This window comes from Desmodus rotundus, chromosome 10, assembly GCF_022682495.2.
Source record: "Desmodus rotundus isolate HL8 chromosome 10, HLdesRot8A.1, whole genome shotgun sequence".
NCBI classification, from domain to species: Eukaryota; Metazoa; Chordata; class Mammalia; order Chiroptera; family Phyllostomidae; genus Desmodus; species Desmodus rotundus.
This window is the reverse complement of record NC_071396.1, coordinates 93,862,578-93,878,454: the sequence shown is the minus strand read 5'-3', so window position 1 is coordinate 93,878,454 and position 15,877 is coordinate 93,862,578. Positions and strand designations below refer to the sequence as shown.

At 39.5% G+C, this 15,877-nt stretch overlaps 1 protein-coding gene across 2 annotated transcripts; it reads right to left on the bottom strand.

Moving 5' to 3' along the window:
• Nucleotides 1-318: 318 nt before the first annotated feature.
• Nucleotides 319-15,756, bottom strand: HAUS1 (HAUS augmin like complex subunit 1). 2 transcript variants are annotated; one of them, XM_045187788.2, is made up of 9 exons: nucleotides 15,198-15,756; nucleotides 12,249-12,423; nucleotides 5,914-6,049; nucleotides 4,624-4,758; nucleotides 3,440-3,563; nucleotides 2,968-3,033; nucleotides 1,980-2,051; nucleotides 1,699-1,746; nucleotides 319-777 (listed from the first exon to the last, which is right to left on the bottom strand). In XM_045187788.2, exons 1-9 carry the CDS (start codon nucleotides 15,201-15,203, stop codon nucleotides 727-729), a joined length of 813 nt encoding a protein of 270 aa, XP_045043723.1. In that variant the 5' UTR covers nucleotides 15,204-15,756; the 3' UTR covers nucleotides 319-726. The 2 variants fall into 2 exon arrangements, with proteins under 2 accessions (XP_045043723.1, XP_024436174.1); XM_024580406.3 differs by lacking the exon at nucleotides 15,198-15,756 and adding an exon at nucleotides 13,179-13,272.
• Nucleotides 15,757-15,877: the final 121 nt, after the last annotated feature.

Below are 15,877 nucleotides of genomic sequence, written 5' to 3'. Positions count from 1 at the left end.
ATATTTAAATCTCGGATCTTTTGAAACTATCCTGACATAAGGTGTGAATATGGTTTAGCACCAAGTGTTCAATTATCCATCTCTCCGCCACTGATTTTAAAGGCCACCTTTTTCATAAACTAAATTCCTGCATGTATTAACATTGGGAGGTAGGTGGGTGAGCCGATCAGCACAAACCCCTGGAGAGGAGAGTGGGAGACACACACCTGGAGTCCCAGAGCCTTTCCCTTTCACTTACCTGACCTAATGAGTGACTGCGCAACGACTGTCCTAACCGTCACCTCATAGAGCTACTGAAGGACACGGCCACCACCAATATAGAAAACCGACACCTTTAATGTGAAAACTACGTGGTTGGGCACAAAAATGCAATACACAGCAGAACCCACTATCCCATCAACGGTGACACAGAAACTAAGTTACTAAGGAACACCAAGAGGAAACAATGCTTTTTTTTTTTTTTCTAGAGAGAGAGAGGATGGAAGGGAAAGAGGGAGAGACACAATGATGCGAGAGAGAAACGCCGATCAGTTGCCTTCCGTACACGCCCCAGCCAGGGACCAAACCAGCAATCCAGGCACATGTCCTGACTGGGAATCAAACAGGAGACCTTTCGGTTTGCAGGACAATGCCCACCTGAACCACATCAACCATGGCGAGGAAAGAATTCTTTAAAGTCCTATTTAATTCACTTTGTTAGAGAAGACAAAGTTTACTTGGCTCTGTTCACAGTTCCATCATGTCTACTTTCTTTGTAAGTTCAGCTTCAATGGTGTCCTAAAGGAAGAAAGAATCACCTGAAATACTATAAAGAAGGACATAAAACAGGTACTCTAACTTCTAATGTTACTTAAAATAGGGAAAACAGAGAAAACAAATATATAAAAAAACCCATTATAAATATTAAATATGTCTTTAGACCCCAAAAGTTTTTCAGACTCTTGATTTTAATACACATCTACATGGGGAGAACTTCAGGGAGATGACCTGGTATAATGATACAGGGTAGTTCTTCCTGACCTTTACCCCTTAAACAATGGACTTCCATAGTGCCTCCCACATCACCTCTTTCCGTTCTCACTGCCGCTGTTCTCATTACTTCTCACCTGGCCCGAGCAGGCCAACTGGTTCCTTCAATTTTCTTTCTCTCTCCTCCAATCCACCCAATACACTGATTCCAGAACCCTCTTTCTTAATAACTGGCCTGATCAAAAGGCATAGCTTTGATCACATCTCTCTTTTGCTTAAAGAACAAGGAAACACACAGTAACTTTCAGTGGTCCCCTACAGACTCCATCCTCTTTCTATCAAAGGCTCTTTACATTATAAACCAATTGATCTTCAGCCTTGTCTCCCACTGAATAGTCCCAGACAGCTGCACCTCATCACCTGCCAAACCTTGGAGAAGCCCTCAACTTTAGGCTCCTGTGTATTGGTCAATTCCTTTTGTCTAGAATATTGTGAGCCTCACACTCTCACCCTTTTACCAAGAAAATCTAAGCAAAAATTTCAAAGACATAACACACCACTATGTATTTTTTTTAATGGAAAAATATCAAAAGTATTAAAAGATGCATAGGAATGATACACAGTGACTTTGGGACTACGGTTTAGCTTTGAGGAGGAAGAAGGGAGCATTAGCTATATCAGCATTTATTTTATGTCCTTTTTAGAACCTGAAGAAAAAATGGAACTTACTAATTCTCGCTTTGCTTCTTCAATTTTCACCTGTGCAAGAGATGGATTCTTTTAAAGAAAAACAAAACAAGGAAAGGTTATATTGCCTTAATTAGGACTCAAGGGAAAAAAATGTAATGATTCTTTTCACAAGTTAAAAAACCTGACAGAGAGTATACCCATTAAAAATTGAGCTTGGACTTAAATCCTTATGCATGGACTCACTATATTCATCATCACTTAGTGCCTTTGGAGAAAGCACTAAAAAAAAAATTCATTTTTTAATTCATAAAAATAATTACCGGCATTAAATCTAAATAGGACTCCAATTTTTTCTTCAAAGGTATAGTCTGTTGTTTTAGTTCTGCTAGTTTCTGGGGATGAAAAAAACACAGAGTCACAGAGCAATAGAGGTATTCACATTGCAACTAAACACTGCCCATTTCTGAAATAAAACACAGTAAAGTAGTAACATTAGGATATTTTAAATAATGTCTCAAATAAAGAGCTTCAAAGATAAACAGACAGACAAATGCATGTAAACGGACAGACAAGCACATTTCCCATGGAAACAGTACTTATAAGATGCTTAAAATAGAAATGTTATACTTCCACTTACTAAAAATACGATTTAACTATGCTATCTAAGCACCCTAAATAATGTGATTAAGAGGAATTGAAATGTAAGGGAAGAAACAGAATCTCAAAGACATATTTATAAGTTGTCAGCTTTAGATTCCAAAAATCAAAGTACAAAAAAAAAGTCTTAAGAGTAATAAAACAAAGCCCCTATTACTCCCTCTTCCCACCAAAATAGATAAAATCCTTATACAACCTAAAAACCCAGAATTGCATTCTACAGGAGTTTGGGGGCCTGAATTTTTATTGTACTCTGAAAGGGAAAGACCTAGATGGCTAACACTATGGCAAACACATAGGGTTCCTCAATAAAATTGTTTACTAAGTAAATCAATAATGTATAACTGACTCCAGCAGTTTCTAGCATATAGTAGTAAATTAAAAAAACCTACTTAGGTCGTTCATTAAATTCATTAATTAAATCACTATGTATTTTGTCCCCCCCGCAAAAAAGAAAGAGAAAACCACGTAAATGTGAGGATACATACAACTGAACAAGGAATAAAGATATAAATACTGGTGAACATAAAGTACAGAGAAAAAGGAAAAGAAATCAGGTCAATAGTGAATAAAGCTCTATGAAAAGAAGTAAAAAAGGAGACTGGGCACTAAGATTTTAAAGAAAGTTAAACTGGGTTAAAATAAGCTCACCTCTGAAAGTGCTACCAGTGACTGATGAGACAGAGAAGCATCCATGCCTCTGGCTAAAAGTTCCTCCTACAATTACAAAAAAGGGGGTTTGCTTAAGAAAATTATTCAAAGTGATCATCAGGAAATATTTTCAACATATAACCCTGTAAAGAGAAGCTGCAAATCACGGATGAAAAACAATACATGCATCTAAAAACTTTTATGTTGCACGCCAATCAATTCCACAGCCACAGATTTGTGGTAAGAGGGGAGCAGTGCTTCTCAGGATCCTGAGCTTCCAGGCCCAGCTGCCTGCACTTGCGTCTGGATCCGCTGCTAAGCACGACAGCTACGTAAAGTTGGGCACGTTACCTATCTCTCCGTGGTTAGTTCCTTTGTAAGCAGGGAATAGTAATACTGCCTAGTTGTGAAGATGAAGGTCAAAAAGAAGCATAAAGAGATCTAACCACGTTCAGTCCAACTACATACATACCTCTGCAGCTCTGATTCCAAATCTGAACTCCTCTGACTTCGCTTTTAGGAAGTCCATGTTCTGGAGACGACTGTCAGCCTTGGCCCTTTCCGTAGACAGGTGCAGCTCTGCCCTCTTGAGATCCCTTTAGAAAGTAAAATTGAAAACATTTTCTTCTCCTCAGTGAAGTTATTATTTAAAGAATTATATTACTTTTTGGATTCAACTCTGGAGTCGACAAAAGTAGCTAAAAGATTTGCTGGATTTTCTACCATAAATTTTGTATCCCAGACTAGTTAGCAGCCATTCTTCCAGGTCATCCCCTGTTCCTTGTTGCCATCTGGGATTTTTCTCAAGAAATATGAAATAGCCCTGGCAGTTGTAACTCAGTGGATTGAGTGGGGCTGCGAACCGAAAGGTTGCCAGTTCAATTCTCAGTCAGGGCACAAGCCTGGGTTGCAGGCCAGGTGCCCAATAGGGAGTGTGCGAGAGATAACCCAATCGACGTTTCTCTCCCTCTCTTTCTCCCTTTCTTCCCCTCTGTAAAAGTAAATAAATAAAATCTAAAAAAAAAAAGAAATATGAAATAATTTTAAAATTGATTTATGCCAATTATTCTTGGAGAAAGTAAATCTGCTGCTCAAAAAAGTGACTGAATATGCCCCAAAGTCAGTGTGAATTACAGAGGTCTGAAAGGCCTGTCTCCTAGATGTGACATGCACGGTGCCTGGCATTACACAGTCAACACTTCCTGACTTACTCGTGCATATACACACACTCCTCATCCACAGCATCTAATCTCGGGGGCAACAGGGACCTAAAAAAGGTCCAGGACATCAAGAGGGATAGCAGAGCACTAGTAAAAAAAGGATTTTTTATAAAGGCAACAAAATATAATATTCTTTAAGTTGCACTGTAGTTTGTATGTAAAAAAATTTCACATACACTTTGAAAATTATAAAACCCAGGTTATTTGTAAAAAAGTTGAAAAAAGTAAGAAATGGTATAAAGTAAAAGGTCAAAGTCTGTATTCAACCACCCCTTCATCTCCACCCAAGTCATTTTCTACTTAAAAAAACATTTTATGGACTTCATTTCTTAGTGTGTTGTTTTAAATTCTATCTATTGATTTAAAAAGTAAATATAATAAGTCCTATTATTCCCTTTTCATAAAAACTGTCACCACTTCCAACTCAATTACTTACTCTCGTAGACATTTTTCTAATACTAAGCTTGCAGTTAAATTTTTTTCAACTTTTGCCAGTTCAAGCTTGATTTCTTCATTTTTGGATTTGGTACGAAAAAGATCAGAGGTCATATCATTCACTGCAGGGAGAAAACTTAAAAAAAAAAAAAATCTGGTCACGTAAATGCACACCAAGGACAGTAATTACAATTATTCCTCATTTCTAACAATGATTTTATCTCTGCGTAGAGTCTTCCGTAACCACGCTGTTTCATATCTCTGTGTATTTTGTACATGCTGTTCCCACCGCCTGGAAAGCCCTTCTTCAGCTGGCACATTTCCATTTGTCCTTCCAAACACAAATAAGATTTACTTCCATCCTGGAGTTCACTACCCTTTTCTCTGTGCCCTAGCAACAGCTCGGATATTCCTGTGTTACAGCCGTCACCCACTGTGTTACAGTTTTGTAGCCCACCTCCCTTTGACTGTGAGCAGAGACTATCCTTGATCGCAATTACTATCCTAGTCATCTCCGCTTCCCCAGTGCTATGTGTGCATATATATGTGGCATATAACCAGTATTTAGTGTCTGCTGAGTTGACTTAAGTCTAGATGTCTGCTGCCACACAACCCACATGTTCTTATACCTGAAACACTACTCTTGAGCATACATATAAACTCCAAGCCCTTATTCTGGCAATGACGCAGAACAGCCATGCAGCTCTCTGTAAGTTGTAGTGGTCATCCTAGCTAGATAGGGCCACCAGTGATACTCATATGGACTTTGCAGTTAGACAGGGTCTGAATCTCAACTCTGCCATTCACTAACTCGAGGTTATTTAATGCCCCTCCTGAACTTCAGTTTTCTCTTAGGGTTGTTGGGAGAATATGTCATTAAAAAGGTGAATGGCCTATAACAAAGAATAAAGGTCCTTAACCTACTCTACCCAAGAGGGCAGGAACATAACCAAAATCCACTATGCTCAAACCAGATGATTTAGCTTACAGCTTTTCTCATTGCACATTTATAGGGAACAATACAAGTGATACCTAATACTTTTCCAAATATACATAAGAATCAAGTTTCACAAACCTAATCCTCGAAGAAAACACTAAAATTTAACCAATACCAAGTTTATCTGAATTAGTTATACATACTCACTAGCAATGATAAGGAGTTAATTAAATTCAGTGTTCTGGCATTTACTGTTAATTTCCTACACAGAATTACACTGAGAAGCAAAAAGCCTTTAGGTTAAGACCTTATAGCATATACGATTGCAGAAATTAAAACTGTTAAAAAAATTACCTGGCTAGTGAGGTGTCCTTTGTTTCAAGGGCCACTGCACTGTCAATCAAAGCATTCAGATACCTAGACGCAGTGCTAGAGAGGTTGGCGGGGGAAAAATTCACGCTCTCCATGAGAAGGTCTTGAAGATGCTTGGCTGAAAAGGTAAGAGTTGGGTGGTGACTAAGATGTTTGTTTTGTTTCATTTTAATTTTTTAACAGCTTAACTGCAATCTTTCACCTACCATACAATTCACCCACCTAAAGGGTATATATATAATTCATTGGCTTTTAGTATTTTCAGAGTGGTACACCCATCAATATAATCAATTTTAGAACATTTTCATCAGCTCAAAAGGAAACCCCACCTTCCTTAAAAATGATTCCTTAGTAGTCATTTTCCAATTCCATAAAGTCTTAGCAACCACTTATATATTTTGCCCCTATTAATTTCCCTATTATAGATGTTTCATCTAGATGGAATATTGTACAATATGTGGTCCTTTGTAACTGGCATAATGGTTCCAGGTTCGTCCATGCTATAACATGTATCAGTATTTCATTCCTTTTCATGGATGAGTAATACTCCATTGGATGGACCCACAACATTCTATTTATCCAGTCAACCACTAATGGACATTTGGGTTGCTTCCATATTTTGGCTATCATGAGTGACACTGTTATAGACATTCATCTGTAAGTTTTTATGTACACATATGTTTGCACTTCTCTTGAGTATATACCTAAAAGTGGCACTGCTGGTCATATAACTCTATGTTTAAGCATACCAGGAAGTGCCAGACTGTTCTCAAAACTTTATGATTTTACATTCCCACCCAAAGTGTACAAGGGTTAATTTCTCCACATCTTCACCAACAGTTGTTATTGTCTTTTTGTTTGTTTGTTTGGTATAGTGATCATTCACAGAATTGAATAATGATCAATGGAATAAATCAAGACCTGAATATCTGTCTTTTTGATTATAGCCCTTCTCGTAGGTATGCAGTGGAAGTGTGGTTTTGATTTGCACTTCCCTGATGGCTACTGATGCCCTGCTTACGGGCCACTTGTGTTCATATTCTTACCCATTGTAAAGTGGATTGTCTTTCCATTACTGAGATGTAAGAGGTCTTCATATGTTGCAAATACAAGTCCCTTATCAGATATATGATTTGCAAATATTTTCCCCCATTCTGTGGGTTGTCCTTTCATTTACTTAATCGTGTCCTTTGAGAACAAAAATTTTTAGTTTTCATGATGTCCAAGTAATCTACTTTTTCTTTTGCTGTGTTTTTGGTTTTATAGCTAAGACCATTTCCAAATCCAAGGTCATGAAAAAATATATATATACACTATGTCGTCTTCTGAGGCTTAGGTTTAACTCTCACAGTTAGGTTTTCATTCGAGTTAATCCTTATTTATGATCTGAGGCAGAATCCAACTTCATTCTTTTACATGTGGATGTCCAGTTATCCCAGCACCATTCATTGGAAAGGTTAGTCTTTCCTGCACTGAATTGTCTTGTCACCCTTGTGAAAATGAAATGACCAGGAGCTAGATTTCTAGCCTAACAGTGTGAGGAGCTATGCTGACCTGCTTTGCAGTGAAACTGGTGAAAATTGTAAACAAAACAAACACAACCATTTAAAGCCCCTGGATATGGTCCCAAGGACAAACAGCAAAAGAAGAAACAACTATTAAAGAAAATCTGTGAAAAGTCAGTAAAAAAGGTGAGAGTGTGTGGTACTTGAACCAAGACCACTCTTTTCTCCTCCCTCCCCGCTCAGTGAGGCAGAGACTCCACTGGACTGTTGCAGTGCAGAGCACGGGGCTCCCTCACCCTCCAGCTCCCAGTCAGAGAGGGCTCTCTCCAGGAGGAAAAGCGCTGCAGTGCTTCCGTCCCGCCACCAGCAATCTGTGGCTGAGGCTAAGTCCTCAGCAAACGTGGTCAACAGGTGTAGGCTCTCTTTATCTACCCAGCCACATTCTTGGAATACAACCTCTACCTTGGGTAAGGCACACCGAGAAGGCTGGGGCCCTGATGACCCTCACACCAGCTCATGGAATGGGGTTCCATAGCAGAAAAGGCTGCTGCACTCCCCCTCTACCAAGCACTCAGCGTTCATACTGCAGGTGTCACTCAGAGAGGAGCTTGCCATAGTCTCTGCCTCCAGCCCCAAAGCCCTGGCCCAGAGATTCTGGCTGGAGGAAGATGCAAGTCATAAACCAGGTAGCTCCCAATACCTTCCCCCCAAAACTGACTTAATTTGCAACAGAGCCTGCAGAAGTTCAAGTCTAAGGACACTCTCAGGAGCAGTGGAAATTACAGTAAAAGGTAATTGAGAGAGGAGTCAAGATATAGGTGAAACTGAGGCCACCAAGTTTGCATGGAAAAACCAGAAAATAAGACATCTAGGAGGATGCATCCTTAAGTCAGAACAAATATGAAACACTGACCTCAGAAACTATTCTTTGAAGGGAGCCAGAATTTGAGTGGATTAGCTCGTACACCAATTTACACCCCAGGGCATTGTTGAAAAAAAAAAACAGCTGTCAATAAGTGAAATTTTACAGTTGGGTGTGGTCAGTGAATGACAAGACAGTCCTACCAAAACCACTGACATCTCTGAGTGACTGTGGACATACTCATGTACAGATGTCCCTCGACTTACAATGGGGTTATGTTCCGATAAAAACTGACGAAGAAACAGAAGACCTGAACAACAGTGTAACCCACTAGCCTAACAGACATGTTTAGAACACTCGACTCAACAGCAACAGAATACATATTCTTATCAAGTGAATATAAAACATTATGGCCTTATGGTAGGCCATAAAACAAGCCTTGATAAATTTAAAGGACCAAAGTAATACAAAGTATTCTCCAGTTAAAATGAAATAAAATTAGAAATTAGAAAGAAGTTTGGGAAACTCACAAATGTGTGGAATTAAAGAACATATTTCTAACAACCAAAGGGTCAAGAAGAAATCACAGGGGAAATTAGAAAGTGCGTTGAGACGAATGAAAATGAAAACACGGCCCACCAAAACTGACGGGACGCCTTTAAGCAATGCTCAGAGGGAAATGGAGCTGTGACTCCTGTACTGAGGAAAGGTCTCAAATCAGTGGCCTACCATTCTTCCTTAAGATACTGAGAAAACAGCAGACTGGCCCTAAAACAGGCCAAGGAAGGAAATAATAAAAACCAGAATGAAAATTAATGAAATAGGAAATAGGAAAACAGTAGAGAAAAAAAATCAATGAAACTAAAAGCTGGTTCTTTGCAAAGATTGACAGAAATGAAAAACCCTCACCTAGACTAAGAGAAACTCAGATCGGTAGAATCAGAAATGAAAGAGAAGATATCCCACTGACTTACCTACTTTATAAAAAGAATTATAAAGGAATACTATGCACAATGTATCTAACAATTTACATAAACTTAGATGACATGGACAAATTCTAAAAAGGACAAAAATTACTGAATGTAACTTAAGAACACACAGATGATCCAAATAGGCCTATAACAAGTGGAGAGACTGAATTAGTAATGAAAAAACTGTTCACAAAGAAAAGCTCAAACCCAAATAGCTTTACTACTGAATTCTACCAAATATACAAAGAAGAATTAATACCAATTCTTCACAACTCTTGCAAAAACAGAAGAGAGGACGTACTTCCCAACTCTTTCAATGTGGGCTGATACCAAAATCAAACAAAGACAAGGAAAGAAAACTACAGACCAATATCTCTTATAAATACAAATGGAAAAATTCTTGACCAATTACTAGCAAAATGAATGTAGCAAACTATAAAAAGAATTATACACCACGAGGATGTGGGTTTAACTTAAGGATAAATGTTGGCTTAACATCGGAAAGTCAATTAATATAATAGATCACATCAAGAGAATAAAAAACAAAAGTCACACGATCATCTCGACAGAGAAAAAACATTTGATAAAATCCAACACCCTTTCATGATAATGGCACTCAACAAACCAGAAAGAGAAGGAAATTTCCCCGAGCTGATAAAGGGCTTCTACAAAAACCCACAGCTAACAGTATACTTAATAGTGAAGATTGGATGCTTTCCCTCTAAAATCAGGAACATGATAAGGATGTCCATTCTTGTCACATCTATTCAACTTTCTATTAGAGGTGCTAGCCAGGGCCATTTCTTTTCATTGTCCTTCTCAACTGAAGAATTGGCAGCATGAGGAATGAATGGGTTCAATAGTTTCATCTGTATTTGTCATGATTTAAAAGTCTTCAGCCCTGGCTGCAGTGGCTCAGTGGACTGAGTGCCGGCCTGCAAACCAAAAGGTCATTGGTTTGATTCTTGACCTGGGCACATACCTGGGTTGTAGGCCAAGCCCCAGGGTATCTCTCACACATTGCTGTTTCTCTCCCTCTCCTTCTGTCTCCCTTCCCTTCTCTCTAAAAGTAAGTAAATAAAATCTTTTAAAAAAAAGTCTTCATATTAAACTTTTACATTCTTTCCCAATTCCTGAAAATCTTTCCAAAATGTTCCAATCTCAAACTGCAAAGAACTGTACTGTGTGGAAATAAAAACTGCATCAGTAGCTCTGGCTGCTGTGGCTCAGTGGATTGAGTGCCCACCTGAGAATCAAAGGGTCACTAGTTGATTTCCCGTCAGGGCACATGCCTGGGTTGTAGGCCAGGTCCCCAGTAGGGGGCGTGCGAGAGGCAACCACACACTGATGTTTCTCTTCCTGTCTTTCTACTTCCCTTCCCCTCTTTCTAAAAAAATAAAAAATAATTGCATCAAAAAGTAATTTTTAGCTCAAAAGTCACTGAAGTCTAGGGAGCTATATGGTATCACTACTCAGAATTTAGAATTACAAACTGAGAAAATAAGACCTCTTTTACAGTATACATGAGTCTATACTTGTTACAAGGTCCCACAAATTTTGTTTTCTACTGGATACCTTCTCTGTCTAAAAGAATGAAAAGCTTAGAAAGGACAAGTAATGCTTAAATTGCATGACATGGCACTGCTAACAAATATCAATGGCAGCAAGGCTCTTCTAGATATTTATATATAAAAAACCGTATCAAAATTTTGTATATATTAATAGAAACATTTGCTATTTACCATGTGTCACCCTAAAAGGTACTAAAGGACACTCATAAATAATCTTACTTTGAAAAGCTCTCAGATTTTTTTTTTTGTTATAGGATAAAGAAGCTCTTAGAAAATAAGACTTTTTGGGACTCAAACCCTCTTTCTCCATACTGTATTTTAATTTACCATAAAACAAATTCATTTGAAAATAAAAGTTTTACAAGAACTATAAAGCCGCACTCTAGGGGAGGTTTTGCGGGGGGTGTGACAGAACTGTTCTATATCCCGATTGTGGGGGTGGATTCCAGCATCCGTGTGTGTTAAAACAGCACAGCAAAACAACAAGTCGATTTTACTGGATGGTAATTTTTAAAAGAAAATTGGAACAAAGCACAGATGCAGTAGAATATAATGTAAACTGCACTTCATTAAAACATCGTATGTAAAACATACCATATACATATAGGGCAAATGTAGCTATCACTTCCTTCCTCATTTGTATACTCCCACCCATACAAAGATTTTTTAAAAAGATTTTAGTCATTTTTAGAGACAGGGGTAGGGAGGGAGAAAGAGAGAGATAGAAACATCAGTGTGTGAGAGAAACATCGACTGGCTGCCTCTCACACGTGCCCCAACCAGAGACTAGACCTGCAACCCAGGCATGCGCCCTGACTGGGAATTGAACTGGCAACCTCTCGCCCTGTGGCAGGATGCCCAATCAACTGAGCCATGCAGGCCAGGTCCATAAAAAGATTTTTATCCATCATTGTAGTTTTTTTATTTTGGTGGTTTGTATCATAAAAACAAAGGTGTCTTAAAAGCACTTTTCCAAACTACATACGCACAACAGAACATTCTAATGCAATCCTGTGAATACTCAGTGACTGAGTGATTTGTTCAGGCTTCACGGTTCATGGCTGTCACTTCCAGTATCCTGATGGCTCATTATAACTAAAGCATGGGCACTGGAAACACATCCAAAGGATACGTAAGAGAAAAACCACATACCAACTTGTGTGTCAGGCTAATAAGTTTAGACTCATCTTTCAGGGCTTAATGTTTTTCTATCAGCATACAAATAAATATATGCAATAATGGAATTTATGACTTATTAAGTTATTATAACAACAGAGTGGAAGACAAATCTGGGTAAAATGAAGCAAAACTAAAAAGTAGTCTACACTAAATTAATCTTGTACACTTTAGTGTTATAAAATTGGGTTACCTCTAGTTATCTCATTCAAAACTCTGGAATCAATCTCACCTTCTGATTCATATTCACTTGCTTTCTGTTTCCAGTCCTCTATTACCAGGTGGACATCCCTGTCCCTGACCCTGTTGCGTTCTGCAAGGTGATGTAAAATCTCTGTGGTCCGTGGATTCACCTCATATTGTGGAATGGGATGATCTCCAAATATCTTTTTCAACCACGCTGCAACCTAAAGATTAAAAGGAAGTCAAAATTATGTCTTGTTTATTGTAATGGCCCAAAGCAAATATTACAAAGATGTGATCAGAAGTATATGAAATACTTTCGATGAATATTCTAACCTCCTACTTACTTCATATCCTAACTTGTCTTTAAGTAGATACTAGATGTCAGGAAATAAGTGAGAGAGCACAAGGAATAAAATTACCAGAAAACGACCCATCCTATCTCAAAGCTACAAAAGCAGCATATAGGCTAATAATTTGCAGCACTCGAAAAATTTTAAAGCTCACTAAGAAGGTGCTAAAGCATTATTATACTTGCAAACTGAAAAAAGAGTTGTCTCCAACACACAAGTCCCACAGAGACTCCAAGAGTTGAGATGCGGGACGCGGAAGCAGGTCAAATATGAAAATTCTAGTTACTAGAATCTAGTAGAAAGCAGCAATGAACGTCGAGGCTTGGCTGGAAGATGGATTGGGGTTCAGAAGTCCCATTTCAGTCTCCTGCCAGGAATTTTGTACAAAGAGGCTACTCAACTCCTCTTCAAACCCGAGACTAAGCAAGGAAAGGCCCGGGAGAGAAGGGAAAGGCCCTTTTCCAGGGCGGTTCAGGCAGAGAGGGGATCGCAGAACGTAAAGGCGGCACTAAAAATGGAGCAGCGGAGAAGTAAACGCAGTGCGCGCAAGCGATCCGCCCGCCGGGTAGGGTGTGTCGAAGTCTCGATTTCTAAGGCGCCGCAGGTGCCTGCTCCCGCCCCATCACCTGCGCTTCTTTCTCCTCGCGCGATTCCATAGCTGCCGCAACCCCCACTTCTCGAGCAGCAGTTCGCGGGACAATTGTCCTGCCCGCTCCGAAAGGCCCGCCCACACACCGTTCCAACCCTCTTTGACGGCGCGGGATTTCTGGGAGTTGTAGTTTTTTCTGGGACTCCAGGCTGCTGAGAGCTCTTAGCCAAAGGCTGCTCTAACCATCCAGCACTGTAAGCTTCTCCTTGCTTGCCGCCTCGCCTCGACCTCCGCGGCAAAATCTACAGCAGTAGAATCGCCTAGCACCAGGCTGTGTTTCCTTTCTTATATTTTTATTTCGCACTTGAATTGCTTGTCTTTAAAAAAATACCTGAAGCTTGTTTTTTGGATAGCAGATGCTTGTGTTTATTCCACACTGTGTGCATTAGCTCAAATTTGTAAAATTTTACCCTGGCGATATAAATTGCAGCAACCTTAATCTTATCCGTTAGTTTCCACTACCCAAGAGCTAAATGTGCTGGGGACTGTTTTAAAATGGTTGATAGCATCCAACTTCTGACACTGTCACTGCCACTCAGCCATTCTTCCATTATTTCTCATCTTCCCTAAAATTCTCTCCTTCCTCCATCACTGTAGTTAACACTGCGAGTGGTTCTTTATATTGCTATAGTAATGTATAGTTTTCTGTGTTTTCCTCTTTTTGTTCATTTTTACAGGAACCCTGTAAAATAGATGGATGCACATTATTTTACATATTTTCACCTGAAAACCACACACACGGATTAAATGACTCAAACAAGTTTAGGTGATAGAGCTGGAATCTGACCACAGTGTTTTGTCTCCAGCTTGGGGGTTCAGTTTCTTCAGGTTATATTTTGCACACTGCTGTTGCACCCTCCTGTAGTGTACTGTGTTACCTTAGGAAAGGTAGACCATGTACTTAACCTTCTGTGATGTGATTCAATTATCAAATTGTGGATCAGACTTAGCACCAATTATCTCTCTCTTCAGTCATATGCATTTTTTCCATCCTAAGAAACATTTTTCTTTAAAAATGTTGAAGTATTCAAAAAAGTTGCAATTCAGCATCTAGGAAACATAGTAATAAATTTGTGTCTTGATTTTACTTCTCTAAGGTTACCTAAATCTGTTTTGAGAATGACTCATTTCTATTGTGTTTACATATTCTGGTTTCTAAACTGACACAGTTGAAGGCTATACCCTGGACTGTGGTACTTTGACCAGGACAATGGTGTTCTGTACAGACCCCTCTTGGTGGCCAGCCCATCTTGAGTGGATGACATCTGTGCCTGGTCTTTTGTCCACATTATCTGCTCAGTCATATGCATATTTAAAATGATTAAACCTTTCTTTTCAAAGGAATTTTATTAACTAGCAGATACCATATTGTATAGCTAATTATTTTTGTTTCAGTTAAATATCTCTCTGCTTATTAACCAAACTTCAGATAAGTTGGTACAGCCCATGAGTATGGAGGAATAACTTATCTTAACACCCTTTGTCCACTTTCATTACTACAGATTTGACAAAATACACCTGCACTTTTCTTTGTACAACCAAATTTTTTCTTATTTCTACCTACCTATTCCTACCAGATTCCCAGGAAAAGGATTGTCATATTTACTTATTCATGGTTTGCCTCGTACCGGGAGTAGAATATTAGAGAAAGGGATTGCTGACCATACATTAGCAAGCTATGTTTTAGGAGATAACCTTTTTAAGCTCATGTCCTGGCCCCATTAAGATTATGGGTGTAAACAGGATTTGTTGTGAGGTGAGATACATCTCAGAAACAAGTGAAGTCCACATTGATAGTCTCCACTATCACAAAATACCCAACATGCCCTCTAAATTCTCTACATATCACAAAAATCTTAGAATCACAAAAATCCTGTGTGTGTGTGTGTGTGTGTGTGTGTTTAGGAGGGGAATCCCATTGCAATCTTACTGGGAAGGTACAGAAGTTATTTTCATCATTTCCGTTTTACTCCAAATGAAAAAGCGGAGTTCCTACCGTCATGAAACTAGTTACTGGTAAAGGAAAGCTGAGCCCTCCCTAGTTCAGTCTGGAGCGAGACATCTGATTTTGTACCATTCTTCTCAGCATTCTTGGCAACCCCTCTGCTCGAACTCCTTGTGTGCATGTTACAGTGTTAAACCAATTTCCTCTAGTTCGCAGATAGGATTAAATAGAACAGCGGTTCTCCAACTTCAGTGCATATCGGTGTGGGTGCTTGTCAAAATTCAGAATGACTCAGAGGGTCACGCGTGGGGGCTCCGTTGATCTGAGTATCCTCTCTCGGTAGAAGACGCCCTGCGGCCGACACTGTTTAATAGCAGTAGCCTTGGACCAGACACCATCAACCCGCCTCACGGTCAAGCCGGCTGCGCCCTCGGACGGGGTGTCACCATCAACTCGCACCAGGACACGGTGACGCCAGCATCACCTCGCACCGGGAATACGGCCAGGAAACTGCTTCGTAGCTGGTTCCGCTACTCACGTGGTCGCCCCGGGCAGCCACAAGGTCGACTCGAAAGACCAAAGTAAATGTGTAGCCAGTGGCTGGGCGGAAGTTGGCAAAGGTTTAATCACTCATTTTTAAGTTTAACTCTAAAAATAATACTTAAAAAAAAAAGGAACCACCCCCACCTCCCGCAAAAGGTGGTTTTGCGTCCGGAGGTGAAAGCGGGGGG

What these genes read in the sequence shown, in the direction of transcription:
- HAUS1 (XM_024580406.3), bottom strand. Translation starts at nt 13,208, where the DNA reads ATGGAATCGCGCGAGGAGAAAGAAGCGCAG. An exon ending in GCGAGGAGAAAGAAGCGCAG is followed by an intron (nt 12,424 to 13,178) that starts GTGATGGGGCGG and finishes TTTAATCTTTAG; the next exon opens with GTTGCAGCGTGGTTGAAAAA. An exon ending in CCTATTTAGATTTAATGCCG is followed by an intron (nt 1,747 to 1,979) that starts GTAATTATTTTT and finishes TTTCTTTAAAAG; the next exon opens with AATCCATCTCTTGCACAGGT.